This window comes from Pongo pygmaeus, chromosome 8 (assembly GCF_028885625.2).
Source record: "Pongo pygmaeus isolate AG05252 chromosome 8, NHGRI_mPonPyg2-v2.0_pri, whole genome shotgun sequence".
Taxonomy (NCBI): Eukaryota; Metazoa; Chordata; class Mammalia; order Primates; family Hominidae; genus Pongo; species Pongo pygmaeus.
The window spans coordinates 47,872,194-47,890,621 of record NC_072381.2 but is presented as its reverse complement, the minus strand read 5'-3'; the positions used below and the strand labels follow the sequence as shown (position 1 = coordinate 47,890,621).

The window sequence follows — 18,428 nt, the reverse complement described above, 5'->3', positions numbered from 1 at the left end:
CAGAGTGAGACCCTGTCTGAAAAAAAAAATCCACTGACCAAAAACATAAGGGTTTATTTCTAGAATCTCTATTCTGTTTGATGGGTCTATATATCTACTTTTATGCTATGACCACACTGTCTTGATTAATGTAGTAGCTGTGACATTGTGAAATACATAATATATAAATCATTTCCTAGCATACAACTCCTAAAACCCTTAGAAACACCAAAATTATGTCTTATTGTATGTTAATGCATTGACAGCCCCCCAGGTAGCTTCAGGATGGGGCTGTCACCATAAAGACCAAGGGAGGATTACAGGGTTGGGACTTTCAGGCCCACCTCCTCCGGAGAGGGTTGAGGGGCTGAAGGTTATGTTGATCACCAATGGCCAATGGTTTAAACAATCATGCCTATGTAATGAAGCCTCCATAATAACCTAAAGGACAGGGTTCAGAGAGCTTCCAGATAGCAAAACCTATGGAGGTTCTGGAGGGTGGCACTCTAGGAGGGCATGAAAGCTCCATACCCCTTCCCATATACCTCACCCTAGGCACCTCCTCATCACTTTCCTTTGTAATATCCTTAAGAATAAACCAGTAAATGTAAGTAGGTGTTTCCCTGAGTTCTGTGAGCTGTTCTAGCAAATTAATTGTGTGGTGACAGCAGTTATGTAAATGGAACCCAAAGAGGTGATTGTGGGGGCCCCAACTTGAAGCTGGTGGGTCAGAAGTTCTGGTGGCGAGGGCTTACCTCCAGAATGCCTCCAGATGCACCTAGCATCTGAGAGGGTGTACACAGTCTTATAGGGTTGAGGCCTCAACCTGTGGGATCTGACACTATCTGTCAGGAAAAATCCCCACACATTTGGTCACAGAAGTCTTCTGTGTTGATTGTCGTCGTGGCATGAGAGCAGATGGAAAAGTTTGTTTTTTCCCCTTAGTAGTTGTATAGTAAGCTCTGAAACTGGGATGAATTTTGTTCTTTGTTATTTTTCAAGATTGTTTTGACCATTCTCAATTCTTCTTTTAGTATAAATTGCAGAACCAGTTTGTCAATTGTTCAGAACAACCCTGCTGCAAATGTGATAGGTGCTGCATTGAACCTACAGATCAATTTGAAGAGTTTTGCAATCTTAAAATATTGAGCTTCAACTCCATTAATGCAGAGTGTCCCTGCATTTATTTAGATTTTTAAAAATTTCTTTCTGGAATGGTTGTAGTTTTCAGTGTACAAGTCTCACATTTATATCGTTAAATTTATCTCAAATATTTTATTGTTGCTATGGTTTGAATTTGTTCCCCCAAAATCATGTGTTGGAAACTTATTCCCAATGCAAGTTTGGGGAGGTGGGGCCTAATGAGAGATGATAAGGCCATGTGGGTACAGTGAATGGATTAATGCTGTTAGCAGGGCAGTAGGTTTGTTATAAAAGGAGGGAATTCAACCCCTTTTACTTTCACTTTCACTTTCTCTCTCACTCTCTTACCTTCCACCATGGGATGACATAGCGAGAAGTTCCTCACTAGATGCCAGAAACTTAATACTGGACTTCCCACCTTCCAGAACTGTGAACTGCAGTTTATCAATATTTTTCTGCATGGATTATGGTTTTTGTGTTATGTCTAAGAATTCTGTACCTAACTCAGATCATGAAGATTTTCTCCTATGTTTGCTTCTAAAATTTTTACAGGTTTGTGCTCTACTTTCAGCTCTATAATCCTTTCTGAGTTAATCTATGTGTAAAGTGTGAAGTATAGGTCAAAGATCATTTTTAATACATGTCTAAATGCTCCAATACTATTTGTTGAAAAGGCTATGCTTTCTCTATTGAATTGTTTTTGCACCCACGTTTAAAATTTTTTAACTAGTCATATTTCTGTGGGTCCATTCTTGACTATTTTGTTCCACTGATGTATATTTCTATACCTCCACCAATGCCACAGTCTTGATTACTGTATCTTTATAGTCTTAAATTGTGTAAAGTGAGTCAAAGTTTTTCTAGTTTTGTGAAAACTTGTTTTAGCTATTCCAGTTCCTTTGCCTTGGATAACACTTTAGAATCCACTTACCTACATCTACAAAACAATCCTTCCAGGATTTTGACTGATATTTTGTTAAATCTAAAGATCAATTTATGGAGAACTGACATCTTGACTATGGTGAATCTTCCCATTCATGAATATGACATGTCTCTCCATTTATTTAGGTCTTTTATTACTTTCATCAGCGTTTTATAGTTCTCAGTGTACAGGTCCTATGCATGTTTTGATTTATACCTAAGGATTTCATTATTTTATGAACTATTGCAAATGACACTGTTTTTAATCTCAGCTTTCAATTGTACATTACTAGTGTGTAGAAACAATTTTTGTATGTGGCCTTGGATCCTATTATCTTGCTAAACTCACTTATTAGATTTTTTTTTGTTTTTTTTTTCTTTTTGAAACAGTCTTACTCTGTCGCCCAAGCTGGAGTGCAGTGGCGCAATCTCAGCCCACTCCAACCTCCACCTTCTGGGTTGAAGCAATTCTCCTGCCTCAGCCTCCCAAGTAGCTGGGATTACAGGCATGCACTTTAATGCCTGGCTAATTTTTGTAATTTTATCCAGATGGGGTTTCACCATGTTGCCCAGGCTGGTCCGAACTCCCAGCCTCATGTGATCCACCTGCCTCGGGCTCCCAAAGTGCTGGGATTACAGGCATTGAGCCACCACGCCTGGCCAGGTTTTTGCTTTTTATAGCTTCCTTTGTATGTTCTACATATTCAATCACGTCCTTTGTAAACAGAGACAGTTACAGTCTTTCCTTTACAATCTGTATGATTTTTATTTCCTTTTTTTGATTTATTGCACTGGCCAGGATTGCCAGTCCTATGTTAAATAAGAGTAGTGACAGCAGACATCCTAACCTTGTTTTCATCTTATAGGGAAAATATTCAGTCTTTCACCATTAAGTATGAGGTTAACTGTAGGTTTTTCATAGTTGGCCTCTATGCGGTTGAGGAACTTCCTTCCCTTCTACTAGCTTGCCGAGAGCTTGTATCATGAATGGATATTGTATAATGTCAAATGTTTTTTCTGCATCAGTTGGTATGATCAGGTGGCTTTTCCTCTTTGGCCTTTAATCTTCTTTAATGTAGATTACATTGATTGATTTCCAAACACTGAACCAGCCATAACCCCATTTGATCATGATTCTATATTATTAATTCTATATATTGCTGGATTTTATTTGCTAATATTCTATTCAAGATTTTTGCTTCTATGCTCATAAGGAATATTGGTCAGCTTTCTTTTATTGTCCTGTCTTGTCCCATTTTGAGTAAACACCCTATTCTTTTAAATGAAAACTTCTTAAATGAAATACATTACCAAAAATCCCATAATTATCATTACCATTTTGAAATATTTTATTCGTTGTCATATGTTAAAGTAGGTTTCCTCAATAAGACAAGCCAGTACCCAGGCTTTGTTCATGGTGTTTCACAGCGGGTAAAACCATTGGCCCCTCTTGAGCCTTGTGCACATGATATAGATGATGGTGGAGCATGTTCTTTCAAGATCTTTAGTCAGTTCTGTAAGAGACCTCTCATATATATATGAGAGAAATTTTTTTATTTTATATTTTTATGCAGAAATTTTAATTTTATATTTTTAAAAATATATAGGCAAAATATATGTATATACATGTGTACATATGTATGTGTGCGTGTACATATATACATACTATACATTTTTTTAAAAAAACAGAAATGAGTATCACTAACATAGCACCAGCTAACATTTACCTTGCACTTTGCATCTGGTATTCAGCTAAGCACTTTATAAAATTACTTCCTTTAAACAAAACTAGTTTTTTTTTATCTGTACGTGGTAGACAATTCAACAGGCTACATAACTAGCCGGTGGTTTCACAAAGTATATTAAGAGGTAAGCTGCATCTTGCACCCTGACTCCAAAGATTATACTTCTAAGTTGCTGCCATAAGCTTTCAGATACTGTCCTGTAACCTATTTCTTCATCCAACATATCCACTTTATCCTTTTTAATGGTTGTATCATATTCCATGATAGATCATATTTTCCAAAATTATTGCAATAATATATTCCATCGAATATACTTTTCTGATAATGTGACTCTGATACTCCTCCAAAGAAGTATGGTCTATGTTCCCTCCCCTTTGAGTTTGGACAGGCTTGACTATGGAGAAAGAGACACTGAATTTTTTGTTGTTGTTATTGTTTGTTTGTTTGAGACAAAGCCTCACTCCAGTTGCCCAGACTGGAGTGCAGTGGTGCAGTCTTGGTTCACTGTAACCTCTGCCTCCCAGGCTCAAACAATCCTCCCACCTCAGCCTCCCCAGCACTACAGGCACGTGCCACAGACCTGGCTAATTTTTTTGTATTTTTTTGTAGAGACAGGGTTTCACCAAGTTGCCCAGACTGGTCTTGAACTCCTGGCCCCAAGCAATCCACCCACCTCAGCCTCCAAAGTGTGGGGATTACAGGTATGAGCCACCACGCCCAGCTGAGATGCTGTTATTTCTGATGCTAGATCACAACAGGCAATAACAGTTTCTCTGCCTGACTCTTCAGAACCCAGGCACCAAGCTGAGGAGGCCTATGCAGCCACATAAAAAGGTCACATGTAGGTGTTCATATGCAACCGCCCTAGCTGAGGTCCCAGCCAACAGCATCAACCACCCAATTTGTGATGGAGCCTTCAGTTGTGTTGTCTGATAGAAACATGTGAACCATACATGTAGGCCGCATATGTAAATTTAAATTTTCTAGTAGTCACATTAAAATTCAATTTTAATACATTGAGTTTAACCTATCTAAAATATAATCAATATAAAAACCATTAAGATAGTTTAGTTTCTTTTTTTATACAAAGTCTTCGAAATCTGATGCACATTTTATACTTACAGTCCTATTTTCAATCAACACACTAGTCTCCATTCAGATTGGCCTCACTTCAACTGCTCAGTAGCCACTTGTGGCTATCATAGTGTGGCCGCTTCAAATGACCCCACTGACCAACTGTTCATTCCAACCTTGAGTTTTCCCAACTGAAACCCCAGACATCATGGAGTTACAAAGCTGTTCCTGCTGTGCCCTTTCTGAATCCTTGACTCACAAAATCTGTGAACATAAATACTGGCAACTAAGTGTGTGATGGTTTATTATACATCTGTAGTAACTGGGATGCTAGCCTATGAGCGTTTCATAACTTATTTAAACATTTCCCTACTTAGATGTTTCTCCCACCTCTTTCCAGGATATTAGTATAACCAATGATGATGAGCAATACAAGCTCTGTAAGTTAGTCAAATTATTTCCTTAAATGTTTGAGGGTGGCATTTCTGGGTCAATGAGAACATACATTTAGATTTACATTCATGTTGCCAAACTGTTATCCAAAGCAGCTTAACCAGTTCTTACCAACAATCATCTATGTGTGTGCAACTGTGCTTCTTTTGATTAAATCTGGCCCTTTTCAATCATGAGTTGAATACTTAGATCCTTTCTTTTCTATTTTATAACATTCCTAAGTTTGCTTTATTGCTTTTACATTTTGAACTATATCCATGATATATTTTTATCATAAAATATTCAGGCAATGCATTGACTATACAAAAGAAGTATTATACCATTATTCTTTACTTTGGATCTTTTTCAACTTAATGTCATAGACAGCTTTCCCTGTCAGTTCATAAAAGTCTAACTCACCAAATGTTAATTAATTAAAGGACTGTCTTTTAGTTAAATGTTGAGTGACTACATGGTAGTCCAAAGACTGCATGTATCTTAAACATTCCTCTGATGACAGATATTACAGTGACTCCACCTCTTCATTACTACAATGCTGTAAAGACCACCTTTACTTTTTAATTAGATTTTAAGTAGAAATGTTAGGTCAAAGAGTCAAAGTTGGTAGGCATAATCATTTATATTTCTTTTTCCGACAACTGTACATTCATATCCAAGACCATTTCTCCACTGGAATTTTTATATTTATGTATTTTAAGGACTCTCTAAATATTCTAAGTGTTACCTGTTAAATATGATGATGGTAATATTTTCTCCAAGTCCAGCCCTTTGTATTTTAATACTACAAAGCCACTAGTTGCAGAAACTAAAAGCTTTTAGTTTATGTGTTGCATTTGTCTTATTTTTATGACTTCTGAGTTTTCTTATATAGGAAGATAACTATACTAAGTTACAGAAGATACATGAATGATGCTTGATTAAATATTTCATTTTAAAGAACTCAGCCAAAGTCAAAATTTCTCTTCATCATACCAATACAGGTCGAGTATCCCTCGTCTGAAATGCGTGAGACCAGAAGTATTTAGGATTTCAGACTTTTTTGGACTTTGCAATATTTGCATGCACATAATAAGGAATCTTGGGGATGCATTTTAACTGCAACCCATCACATAAGGTCTGGTGTAGAATTTTGCACCTGCTGGTGCTCAGAAAAATTCTGGATTTTGGAGCACTTCAGATTTCAGATTTTCCAGTTATGGATGCTCAACCTATACTACATCCTCATCAAAGACAACTGCTGTTAGCTGAGTGTCGTGGTATGTGCCTGTAGCCCCAGCTACTCCAGAGACCGAAGTGGGAAGGTTGTTCAACCCCAAGTTCAAAACTACAGTGAGCTATGATCATATGGCACTCCAGCCTGGGTGACAGAGTAAGAGCTAGTTTCTTTAAAAAAAAAAAAAGTGAGAGATAACTGCTGCTAAGATTGGTCTTTATTTTTCCAGGTCTTTTTGAATGCATATAATATAGATTTCCTGAAACTTGCTTCTTTAACAAGGGTATATTGGGTAGATTATCATGGGTATATTTCTACTGTTGTATTTTTTTACTTAGAGGTGGAGTTCTTGCTATGTTGCCCAGGCTGGAGTGCAGTGGCTATTCACACGCACAATCATAGTGCATCACAGACTCAAACTCCTGGGCTTAAGCAATCCTTCTGTCTCAGCCTCCCAAGTAACTGGGACTACAGGCATATGCCACCATGCCTGGCTTTGTACAGTATTTACAGCTCCACCTCATTCTTTTCAATTAGCACACAGTATGCTATAACTACTTCCATACTGACATACATTTAGTTTCTTCAAATATTTCACTATTAGAACCTCACAATGAATATCCTCACAAGTGATACGTTCTCTCAGAAGTACACAGAGTATTTCTGTTAAATGCATAATTTATTTAATGTCTCCTCTATGATGGTCAGAAGGAATAAACTACTCTGCACAATTTGCCACACTAACTACATTCCATGGCTCTTTCTTTATTATGAATTTTCTTATGCTGTTTAAGGGCTGAACTTCGGGGAAAGGCTTTCCCACATTCATTACATTTATAAGGTTTTTCCCCAGTATGGAGTCTCTGATGTTCAACAAGGCCTGAGCTGTGCCGAAAGGCTTTCCCACATTTCTTACAGTGATAGGGTTTTTCTCCGGTATGAATTCTCTGATGTCCAGTAAGGGTTGAGCTCTTTGTAAAGGCCTTCCCACAGTCACGACACTGATACGGTTTATTTCCACTGTGAGTTTTCTGATGACCAGCAAAGGATGAGCTATACCTGAAAGATTTTCCACATTTACTGCAGTGATAGGGTTTCTCCCCAGTATGCATTCTTTGGTGACTAATAAGAGTTGAGCTCTTCCTAAAGGCTTTTCCACATTCATTACACTGATATGGCTTCTCACCAGTATGGATTTTCTGATGTTCCAACACAGTTGAATTATCCCTGAAAGCTCTCCCACACTTGTTACATTTAAAAGGCTTCTCTCCACTATGTATTCTTTCGTGACGAGTAAGGGCTGCATTCTGAGCGAAGGCTTTCCCACAGTCATTACATTTGTAGGGTTTCTGGCCAGTATGAATTCTCTGATGACTTAAAAGGATTGAGTTCTTTCTGAAAGTTTTTCCACATTCAATGCATTTGTGGGGTTTCTCCCTAGAATGAATTCTCTGATGGTTGATAAACGTTGAGTGCTTCTTCAGGAACTTCCCACATTCAATACATCTATAAGGCTGTTTGCCTGCATGAACCTTATGGTGATTTAAAAGGGATGAACTGTTCATAAAGGCGATCCCACATTCTTTACATTTATGTGGTTTCTCGCTGGTGTGATTTCTCTGGTGGCTAATAAAGGACGAATTGTATTTGAAGACTTTCCCACATTCCTTGCATTTATAGTTCTTCTCTGTGGAACTTCTGCCCTCCCAGTCCAGGCCTTTTTCCATCATGACAGTTTTCGTTCGCTCTCCCAGAACAGATCCTTCAGAAGTGCTTTGCTTTAGGGCTGACATCTTTGTTTCAAACCAGTAATCCTGGACTGAAAGAGAATTTTTAAAATTCAAATGTTCTTTTTGTTGAAATGCTGAAAGTGAGAGTTGTGCAAGGACTTGAATAATGTTCTATTCTACATAACTAAAGGGTTATGAAAAATTATTAATGTGTCCCACTTGTGATTCTTGCTGAGAAAAGACGGCCAGACTAAGGGCAGGAAAAGGAAGTATGATTTTAAAGAAAAGAAAAGAATCTGTACTACAAACATTGCATTTGAAGAATGCAGTGAGCACCTAAGAAGTTTTCAAGTTAGGAAGACAACACAGGAAACAGCTAAAAAAGAAAAAAGACAATGTGAGAATAAATACAAAATTGAGGAGAAAGCCCAGAGTCACAAAGCAAGCTATAATTACTACTAGGGCAGATTTCTGCAGGTGGTATATTTGAGAACATTACGATGTCACCAAGAACTTGAGAAAAATATTTCTCTGTGAGGATTTAAGAGTGAACCAATATTTAATTGCTCAGTGGAAAAAAGAAAACAGAAAAATATTCAAGGAACAAAAATAGTTCTCAGGCCAATAAGATTTTACTATAAACTAAATTTTTAACATATCTAAAAAACAACATACCTATGCCAGGCGTGGTGGCTCATGCCTATAATCCCAGCACTTTGAGAGGCCGAGACGGGTGGATTACTTGAGGTCAGGAGTTCGAGCCCAGCCTGGCCAACATGGCAAAACCCTGTCTCTACTAAAAATGCAAAAACTAGCCAGGCATGGTGGCACATGCCTTTAATCCCAGCTACTCAGGAGGCTGAGGCAGGAGAATCGCTTGAACCCGGGAGGCAGAAGTTGCAGTGAGCTGAGATCATGCCACTGCACTCCAGCCTAGGTGACAGAGCAAGACCCTGTCTCAAAAAACAAAAAAAAATTACCAATCAATGGGTGTACTATGTGAATTTTCTCTAGCTTTTTACAAAGTACAGACACAAGACCTAAGACAGACAGAGCAAAATGATTCAGACAAAAACGTTCTGAAAAACTAATAGAGCCAAACTTGTAGTAAAATTAACAATCACAACCAATTATTTTACTAAATGCACTTTTCTTATAAACATAAGTTGTATCTATCTATACCTAAAGATATATACACATACATATATTTATATGTATTTATACTTAGTAGTCTGGGGAGAAATTCCATACAACGGATATTAGAGCTAAGACTTATTTTTTCAAGGAAATGCAAGTTGAAGGTGAAGCCCAGTCAGAAACAGCCCACATTCTTCCAATGGCCTTTGATGGGATATGTGTTTAATGTATTATGATCAAACTAGAGAAAATTTCAAGATACTGATTGTAAAGCTGGCAATGTGAAGACACATATGGGCACTTGTTCTATGACAAAGGTGGTCTTGCAAGGCAGTGAGGAAGAGGAGGCTCTGCATTAGTACATTTTAGGAGAAAAAAAATATATAAACCCTACCTCATATGATGCACAGAAATCCATTCTAAGAGGATGGTAAATGTAAACATAAAAACCAAATAATAAAGCTTCTAGAAATTAACACAGAAGAATATCTTCATGATCTCGGGAAAAGAAAAAATATTAAAATCACAAAAATAATAAATGTTAATAAATAATTGTTAATATATAATTTAAAATAAACATTTTAAATAAAGCATGACACAAAAAAGCACTGACAAAAAAGAAAGGGATTGATCAACTGGAAGAACTGGGCTGGGCACGGTGGCTCATGCCTGTAATCCCAGCACTTTGGGAGGCTGAGGCAGAAAGATGGCTTGAGGCCAGGAGGTTCAGACCCACCACCTGGGCAACATAGCAGTCTCCATCTCTACAAAAAAAAGCATGTTTTTAATTAGCTGAGCATGGTGGCATGTGTCTGTAGTCCCAGCTACTCAGGAAGCTGAGACAGGATTGCTTGAGCCCAGAAAAAGAAAGAACTGCTATTCATCAAGACCATTAACAGTCAGTAACAACAGAGAGAGGGATGGTACAATACATGTAATCAATAACAGGCTCTTCAAATAGTTACCCAATCAGAGATGCTCTATAGGGACCAATAAATATTCTAAAAGGTCTTTTTTTTTTTTTTTTTTTGATACAGAGTCTCACTCTGTCGCCCAGGCTGAGTGCCGTGGCGCAATCTCAGCTCAGTGCAACCTCCACCTCCCAGGTTCAAACGATTCTCCTGTCTTAGCTCCCCGAGTAGCTGGGGCTACAGGTGCACACCACCACACCCTGCTTATTTTTTGTATTTTTAGTAGAGTCAGGGCTTCACCATGTTGGCCAGGCTGGTCTCGAACTCCTGACCTCAGGTGATCCACCCACCTCAGCCTCCCAAAGTGCTGGGATTACAGGCGTGAGCCACCGTGCCCAGCCCTAAAATGTCTTTAACCTCATTAGATATAGAGACATGGATATGAAAACCACAATGAGGCACACAGAACATCCACCAGAATGACTAACTTCACAAGACTGACCACAGGAAGTGCTAGCCAGGACATGGAACAAGGAGTGCTCTCACACACTGATGAAGGAGTATAACTGGGTACAAAACTCTGGAAGATTATCTGACATTATATACTAAAGCTGAATACATGCCCAACAGAAATGTAGCCACATAGGAACCAAAAAATAAAGTATAAAAATGTTTACAGCACTTGTAATAGCCAAAAGCTGGAAAATGCCATATATGCATCTGAATATAAGAGAGAAACTGCAGTAGAGTCACACAATGAGTCATTCTAGAACAGTGATTTTCCAAGCATGGGCTCCAGCCCCGCAGCACCAGCAACAGCATGCCTGAGAACCTGCTGAATAAAGAACTCTGCAGGGGGCCCCGCAACTGTACTGCAGCATGCATTCTGAGGCACGCTACAATTTTCAGAAGCATTGATCCACAGCAAAGAAATAACTAAAAATGAATTTGAAAAAATGTTATGCATAAGCCAGACCAAAAATTATATGTACTATATGATACCATTCATATAAAGTTAAAAACAGGCAAAAATAAACTATAGTGTTAGTTCAAGGGGAGGAGAATGGATAATAATTGGGAGGAATTATGATGTGATTTACTCGGGTATTGCCAAAGTTCTATTTTTTAACCTAAGTTTTGGTTACATGGGTATAGAGTTTTAAAATACTAATTTAGGCTGTATACATATTTTATCAGCTTTTCTATATATGTGTTAATTTTTTTTAAGGCTTTAAGAAAAGGAGAGTCTAGCTTATCAATCTGTTAGTACTTCAATCACAGAAATCAAAACACAAATTGCAAAATATCTAAAAAATGATAATGAAAGCTCTACATACTGTAACCTACTGAATATAACTAAAACATTACATAGACAAAGTTTAAGGCTTTAAATATTTATATTACATCAGTAAGAAAAAAGAAAAATCAATGAATGAATAACTAAAATGTTTAGGAGAAAGTAAATAAACCCAAAGGAAAGGAAAAGGGAAAAGGAACTTAAGATTCAAAACACAGAAAACAGTAACACTAATAAATACATCCAAATGCTCTTCTTCAAAAAAATAAAACAGAGCTAATAGAGGGGAAATAGGAAAATATAGGAAATAGGAAAAAGACAAAGTAAGAAATCAGGGAAAAGTAACCAAAGATGCGGAGAATATTACTAAAAGAGTTATAAAAAGCTACTTTGTTCAACACAAGTAACTTATGACCTTAAATTACTGGATGCTTTTTAGGAAATTATAAATTACTAAAACTGTTTCCTAGAGAGAGAAAATCTATTTGGACAAGTCACTATTGACAACACTGTCAAAAAAAGTACCCCCAATTCCTCCCCTCTGCTCCCCGTCACAATAAATAAGTAAAAACGGGACAAAGGACCCAAACCTTTAGGGAACAGCTATCATGTGAGTTAAACTAGACTAAAGGATAAAAATATGAAAGACCAAAAAAAGTTTTATGAAAGTATTACAAAATTAAAATCAAAGCCCAATGAAAATGGGCAGATGAAAAAGAAAATGTAAATACATTTAAGTATCAGTGCAAAAATTTAAATAAAAGATTAGCAAACAGAATCATCCACTGTCATATTCAGAGAATGATATAATGTGTCATGGCCAAGATAATTGAGAAAAAATCTACCACAGAAACAGATCAAAATGGAAAAGACAGATATTTCCATATATCTTGAAAAGGCATTTAATAAAATTCAGCAATCATGCTTGATTTAAAAAACTAAAATTTCTTAACAAAACATGTGAATGAAATACTTCCTTTAAATAACAATGTATGTGTATCCCAACTCAACAGCCAGCTCAAATGAGAAGGCCAGACACAATGCAAAGATGCAAAGACAAGCATATCCATCATTACCTTTGTTAATATAAAGTTGATATAAAACAAACTTTTTAAAAAAAAAATCTGTGATATATATGATATACAATTAATTTCCTGAATGTATAAAAAACCCTTCACACTGACAATAAAAAGACCAACAATCTAACAGTAAAACGGGCAAAGGACTGAACAGGCAGTTCTCAGGAAAGATAAATACAAGGGTTGCTGAAAATGTTGAAACATGCTAAATCACACTCCTGATAAGAGAAAGGCAAATTAAAATTACAATAAAATACTTTCACCTCTCAGATTGGCAAGGATCAAAGCATATAAGACACTGCTGACAAGCTATAAGAGTGGCACTCATATGTTGTCATTAGGAGTATAAACATGTATTATCTTTATGAATAGTAGAAATACCCACCAAATTTGGTGGATTTAAAAATTTTAACCTTTAACAATTCTTATAGGAATTTATTCTATAGATTTACTTGTACATAAGAGAATTGATGTGTATGAGGATAATCACTGCAACATTGTTCAGAGTCATTATGTCCACTAAAGATAACTGATTACATAAATTATACGACATCCATAAAGTGGAACACTATGCAGGCATCAAAAAGAAAAATAAGCTGGCATGGTGATGCACGCCTAGATCACTGTTCAGTTCTGCCATTCAGGCAGCTCTTCTCAACCATGAATTCAAAAGATATTTTTGCTAGAACATGTTTTGACACTGAGCTGAATAACTTCTGTGGATACACCATTCACAAACTTGAGTGAGCTCCCTTTGAAAATTATGTCTTTAGCTTTGTACCTTTTCCTAGGATTGATGAAATTAAATTCCACAGATTACAGTCTTATAAACTGAGGCAAGAGGATTGCTTGAGGCCACGAGTTCCAGACCAGCCTGGGCAAAATAGCGAGATCTCATCTCTACAAAAAAAATTTTAAGAATAAATAAATAAATAAAATTAAAAATAAAAAAAATTAGCCAGGTATGGTAGCATGCTCCTGTGGTCCCAGCTACTCAGGAGGCCGAGGCAGGAGGATCGCTTGAGCCAGGAAGTCAAGGTTGCAGTGAGCCATAATCACGCCACTGTACTTCAGCCTAGGAAACAGTGAGACTCTGTCTCCAAAAGAAAGAGAGAAAGAGAGAGAGAAGAGAGAGAGAGAAGCTCTAAACAATATAGTTATGTCAAATGACTTCTAAGACATAAATGCCAAAGTAACAGGCAAAAGAGCATGCTACCATGTGCTTAAATAATTCATGGATACTCTCACAAAGTATACATCACATCTGCAAATCTCCACAAGAAACTGACACAGGGATGCCTCTGGGGAAGGGAACTGAGTGATGAGAAAGGTATGTGAAGGAGACTGCATATCATTTGAACCATCTGAATGTGGTACCATAAGCATGTCTAACAACTAATAGAAAGGGAAATATACACACACACAAAAAAACATAAAATACTGACTGGTTGTGAAGTCTTTGTAGAAAGATTTACTAGTCCTCTAAGCAGATGAAAGAAATATTAGGGGAAACATTGCTTGTTTTCATTACATCCAAGTTTTAAACATTTTATTTCAAATAACAACCAAAATTAAAACAGAAAGAACAAAGAATAAAGAAGGCCGAGTGACTTTTGTTACTATATAAAGAACCTACACAAGAATTTAGGGGGGAAATGTTAAACATAGTAAGAATAAAAGGAATTACTTCAAAAGCATCCCACCCACAACCAGCAAAGACCTAGGTTAAGCAAGACTATGTATTACTGGTATTTTACATGAAATACAGTTATAAACATTCTCCTGAAGATGACAGAGGCAAAATGACAATTAGAGTTTTAGAAGAAAAAATACTGGCAGGATAAATATTTTAGGTGAGAGAAATATTCAGGCTTAGAGATTTAGAAATGAACTATGGCACACAGAAAGTGACATACAGAAACATATACAAAGTATACACAGAAAAAAATGAGAGCCAAGAGCAAAGGACAGTAGAAAAGAGAAATAAAAGAAGATCCCTAAGAAAAGGAAAGAAAATGCTTCCCCAACAATATGTTTGCCAAAAATCGCAATTACCTGAGAGCTAAAAAACCATGCTTATGTTTGGAATCTGCAACTACCACCAGGAAGTGGTATATAGTGAGTAAGCAAGCTTCCATGAGAGAGTGGGTAACGAATGGAAAATGAAGATGGGCCAGGCGTGGTGGCCCACACCTGTAATCCCAGCACTTTGAGAGGCCAAGGTGGAAGGACCACTTGAGGCCAGGAGTTCGAGACCAGCCGTGACTAATATAGTGAGACTCCATCTCTACATAAAATAAAAATTTAAAAATTAGCCAAGCATTGTGGTGGACGCCTGTAGTCCCAGCTACTCCTACTCAGGGGCCTGAGGCAGGAGGATGGCTTGAGTCCAGAGTTTGAGGTTGCAGTGAGCTACGACTACACTCCAGCCTGGGCGACAGGGCGAGACTCTGTCTCAAAAAATATAAAAGAAAGAAAGAAAATGGACCAGAAGTAGAAAGAAACAAAGGTAGCCTGGTGACTGCCTGGAAAGAGAGAGAGAAAAATCACATAAAGAGCTTGAGGATTTCAGAAGGCTGGGAGATGGCACAGATGGGCCTGAGGCCCTCAGGAAGGCAGCAGCCCTCCCAAGTGCAGAAAGACTGGGGAGAAAAGCGGCCAGCCACTTGACAGGAGGATGACATCAAAAGAGGAAACCAGTGCCTTTCTGCACCAAGAGGGCACTCAAAGATGAGCTTTCCACTCAGGAGCCCCCGTACTATTCCATGTGCTCAGCTGCTGCTGGGATGTTCCCCACCCACTCACCTGTATGTGTGCCTGATGGAGCCTCTCGCACCTCAGTCCAGGGCTCTGCCCCTTGCTCCAACTGAGTAATTAGTTTTGGTTTGGAAGAGAGAAGCCCTGTTCATAAAGAAAAAGGATCTTAGAGGAAGAAAAAAAAATGAATGAAAAGGAATGTGATGGCGGTTACAAGCACAAGCAGTCACCCCAGACCTCAGTGTCAACTTGAGCATCTGCAAGGAGCATGGACAGGTCAGAGAGGCCTAGACGGTGGCACCCAGGATGTCCAACTCATGGAGTAAAGCAAATGGAGGGGGCAAAGTCAACTAGAAAACCAGGTCCTCCTGGAGGACGAGAAACTCCTATTTTGGGAGGCAAATGAATCATGACACAGAAATGTTCCAGAACTGGGCTAGTTGGCACCACAAAGCTACCCATCTTAACTCTGTATGGCTCTGACCTTTCTTGAGGGGTGTAAGGGGCATAAACTCCAGCCTCTAAGCCCATACTTAAGAAAAACAAAACAAAAAGCACATCATTTAAGATATTTTCAATACCCCAAGCCATTCACCCTGTGAAAACACAAAGTTGCCCAGCAGACCAATCCTGAGTCAAGGAGAAAGCCATCCTCACCCACAGACACCAGATTCCCATAGTTCTCCAGCATCACATCCCTGTACAGGGCCCGCTGAGCAGCATCCAGGTGTCTCCACTCAATCCGGGTAAAGGCCACGGCCACATCCCCAAATGTCAGCGGTCCCTGCAAAACCAAACCCAATTCTGCTCATCCGGGAACCCCTGAGGGAGGCATCCCAAGAGAAGGAAGCAAGGTGGTCAAAGCCAGCTTCTGACAGTTCCAACAGTGCTCATGGAAACCAACAAGTAAAAGCTGAGGGCTGAGGGGATGTGCGACTCCTCCCTTGAGCGGGTTCTTCCTGCATGCTTGTCCTGCTCCCTCCTCCAGGCCTAGCCTCTGCTCACCCCACCTTTCATGTCACCTCATCAAAAAGGTCTTCTCTTTCTCCACCCTATCCTCTGCCACTCAGTCTCGAAACCCACTTCACTTTTCTTCACAGGATTTCTCACCAGCTGGCAGGAGAGGTTTGCACTGACTGTCAGCATCCTCTCTAATGTGAGCTCCAGGGGGACAGTGTGGGTCACTGCTGCCTCCCAGCCAAAAACACTGCCTGACACAGAAGTGTTCAGGCTTTATTCAATCAACAAGTGAATAGAAACTTTGAAAAGACATGGAAAGTGATTAGCTTTATCCGAGAATTTACAGGGAGTATGATCTGACTCTGGGGCAGAATATTTTTAAAAAAGAAAAAAAAAGTGCTTTTCATAACAGTAACAACTTACTATGTACCAGCCACGGTGCTAAACCCTGAGATACATATCATCTCTCTAAATTTCTGCCATAACTATATAAAGTAAAATCTATTTTGTAGCGAAAGACACAAAGGTTCAGAGAGCTGGAAGAACTTGCTCAAGGTCCCAGGGCTGATTGAAGGTACAGTATAAAAGGAAGCTATAAAAAGTGGTAATGAAACTAGAACAAATTGGAATGGCTATGAAATATTAAAAGAAAAAATGAGTAAGCCTTAAAAAAATGAAAAATGTGTTTCAAATGAAATTACTTGTTAGAGCAGTAGAAATATAGGTGATCTTTAATTTTTTTAATTTTATTTGTATAATAGATACTCAAATGTTTATCACTTCCTTTCAAAATATCAACTATTTAATCAGCTTCTCAAAATCCTTCAAAACCTAGTTTTCTCCAGGATAAAAGCAAACTCCAGTCTGGGATTCTAGACCATGAATGTTTCCAACTTTCTCAGACCAGTTTGTTCATGGTCCCGCCATAATGACTTCATTCAGGCAGCGCTTTCCCCTAGTATCCTCTGCAATTATGCAAATCTCATTTATTCTTCAGGAAGAACTAAGGCGCCCACTACTCCACTCCTCCCACCCTACCACACACTAAAGGTCAAGAGAGCGCTGCTATCACCCTATGTCTTTATGGCCTACGTCTTTATATGCTAACGTGTATTTTTTTCATCGTCTGCCAGTCTGCAAAGCACTTTTCTGTTTCTAGCACTCTAGAAAACATGGGTAGCAATAATCCACTTGGTGAATGACTACGTAATGGGTAGAGACGACGGAAATCGCGGGACCCATCCAGGATCGGTTCGGGTAGCTTGGTCCACACACAGGGCAGGGCATTGTCCGGGCAAGAGGCATAAACCCCACCTCGCTGAAACACGTGGTTTCTCAAGAAATGGAAAAATCAAACTTGCCTGGATCTGGGCTCTTGGGGCCATCTGTCTCCTGAACTGTTCTCCCAGGCAAGGGCAGAGAATCCTGCGTAAGTCAATCTGGGAAAGAAGAGAGGAAATTGAGGAAGTCCCTCTGTGCCCTAGCCTAGCTAGAATCTGCCCTCTGGACCAGGCCCCCGCCCACCCGTTCCCTCCACAGGTGGGCAGACAGGTCCAGGTGGGTACGCTCGGGAAGAAAGGAAAGGGAACGGCTGCTGGGATCCGGCCTGGACTGCAGCCAGCTCCACGCCAAACACTTTTGGCAGCACCGGGGGACGGCCTTGTCAGTGGCCCAATCTGTCGGCTGGGGCGCAAGGCTGGAGCGCTCTGTGATGCACCAGCCTCGGGCGGTCGCTCCACACGGCGCAGCCACTGCGGGTGGGCACTGCCCACCGCCGCCTTCCCCTCCCACCCCGGCTCGCCCCTCGACCCGCCCCTGGGAAAGGCGGGGAGCACCCGCCAGGGGCCCGAGGCTTCAGGGACCCAGCCTGACCGCGGCCGCTCACGAACCGAACCGAGCCGGCAGGGCTGCGGAGCTGCACGCCCAGAGAGACAGCGACCACACCACGCTGTTCCGACAGTAACCACCAGCCAGGGGCTAGTGCAGCGCTCCCACCACGCGGAGACAGGCTGGACCGGAAGCGGAAGTG

The 18,428-nt window shown here is 39.5% G+C and overlaps 1 protein-coding gene across 1 annotated transcript; it reads right to left on the bottom strand.

Annotated features, from left to right (window-relative positions):
- Window positions 1-4,767: 4,767 nt before the first annotated feature.
- On the bottom strand, window positions 4,768-18,425 carry ZNF485 (zinc finger protein 485). The gene is made up of 5 exons (XM_054437136.2): window positions 18,289-18,425; window positions 17,761-17,838; window positions 16,097-16,223; window positions 15,488-15,583; window positions 4,768-8,347 (listed from the first exon to the last, which is right to left on the bottom strand). The coding sequence occupies exons 2-5, from the start codon at window positions 17,782-17,784 to the stop codon at window positions 7,269-7,271; spliced, it is 1,326 nt and encodes a 441-aa protein (XP_054293111.1). The 5' UTR covers window positions 17,785-17,838; window positions 18,289-18,425; the 3' UTR covers window positions 4,768-7,268.
- Between the last annotated feature and the right edge of the window lie 3 nt (window positions 18,426-18,428).

Coding starts and splice junctions, on each gene's coding strand:
- ZNF485 (XM_054437136.2), bottom strand. CDS start 17,784: ATGGCCCCAAGAGCCCAGATCCAG. Junction 16,224..17,760: donor CCCCAAGAGCCCAGATCCAG/GCAAGTTTGATT, acceptor TTGGTTTTGCAG/GGACCGCTGACATTTGGGGA. Junction 15,584..16,096: donor TGGGAATCTGGTGTCTGTGG/GTGAGGATGGCT, acceptor CTTTATGAACAG/GGCTTCTCTCTTCCAAACCA.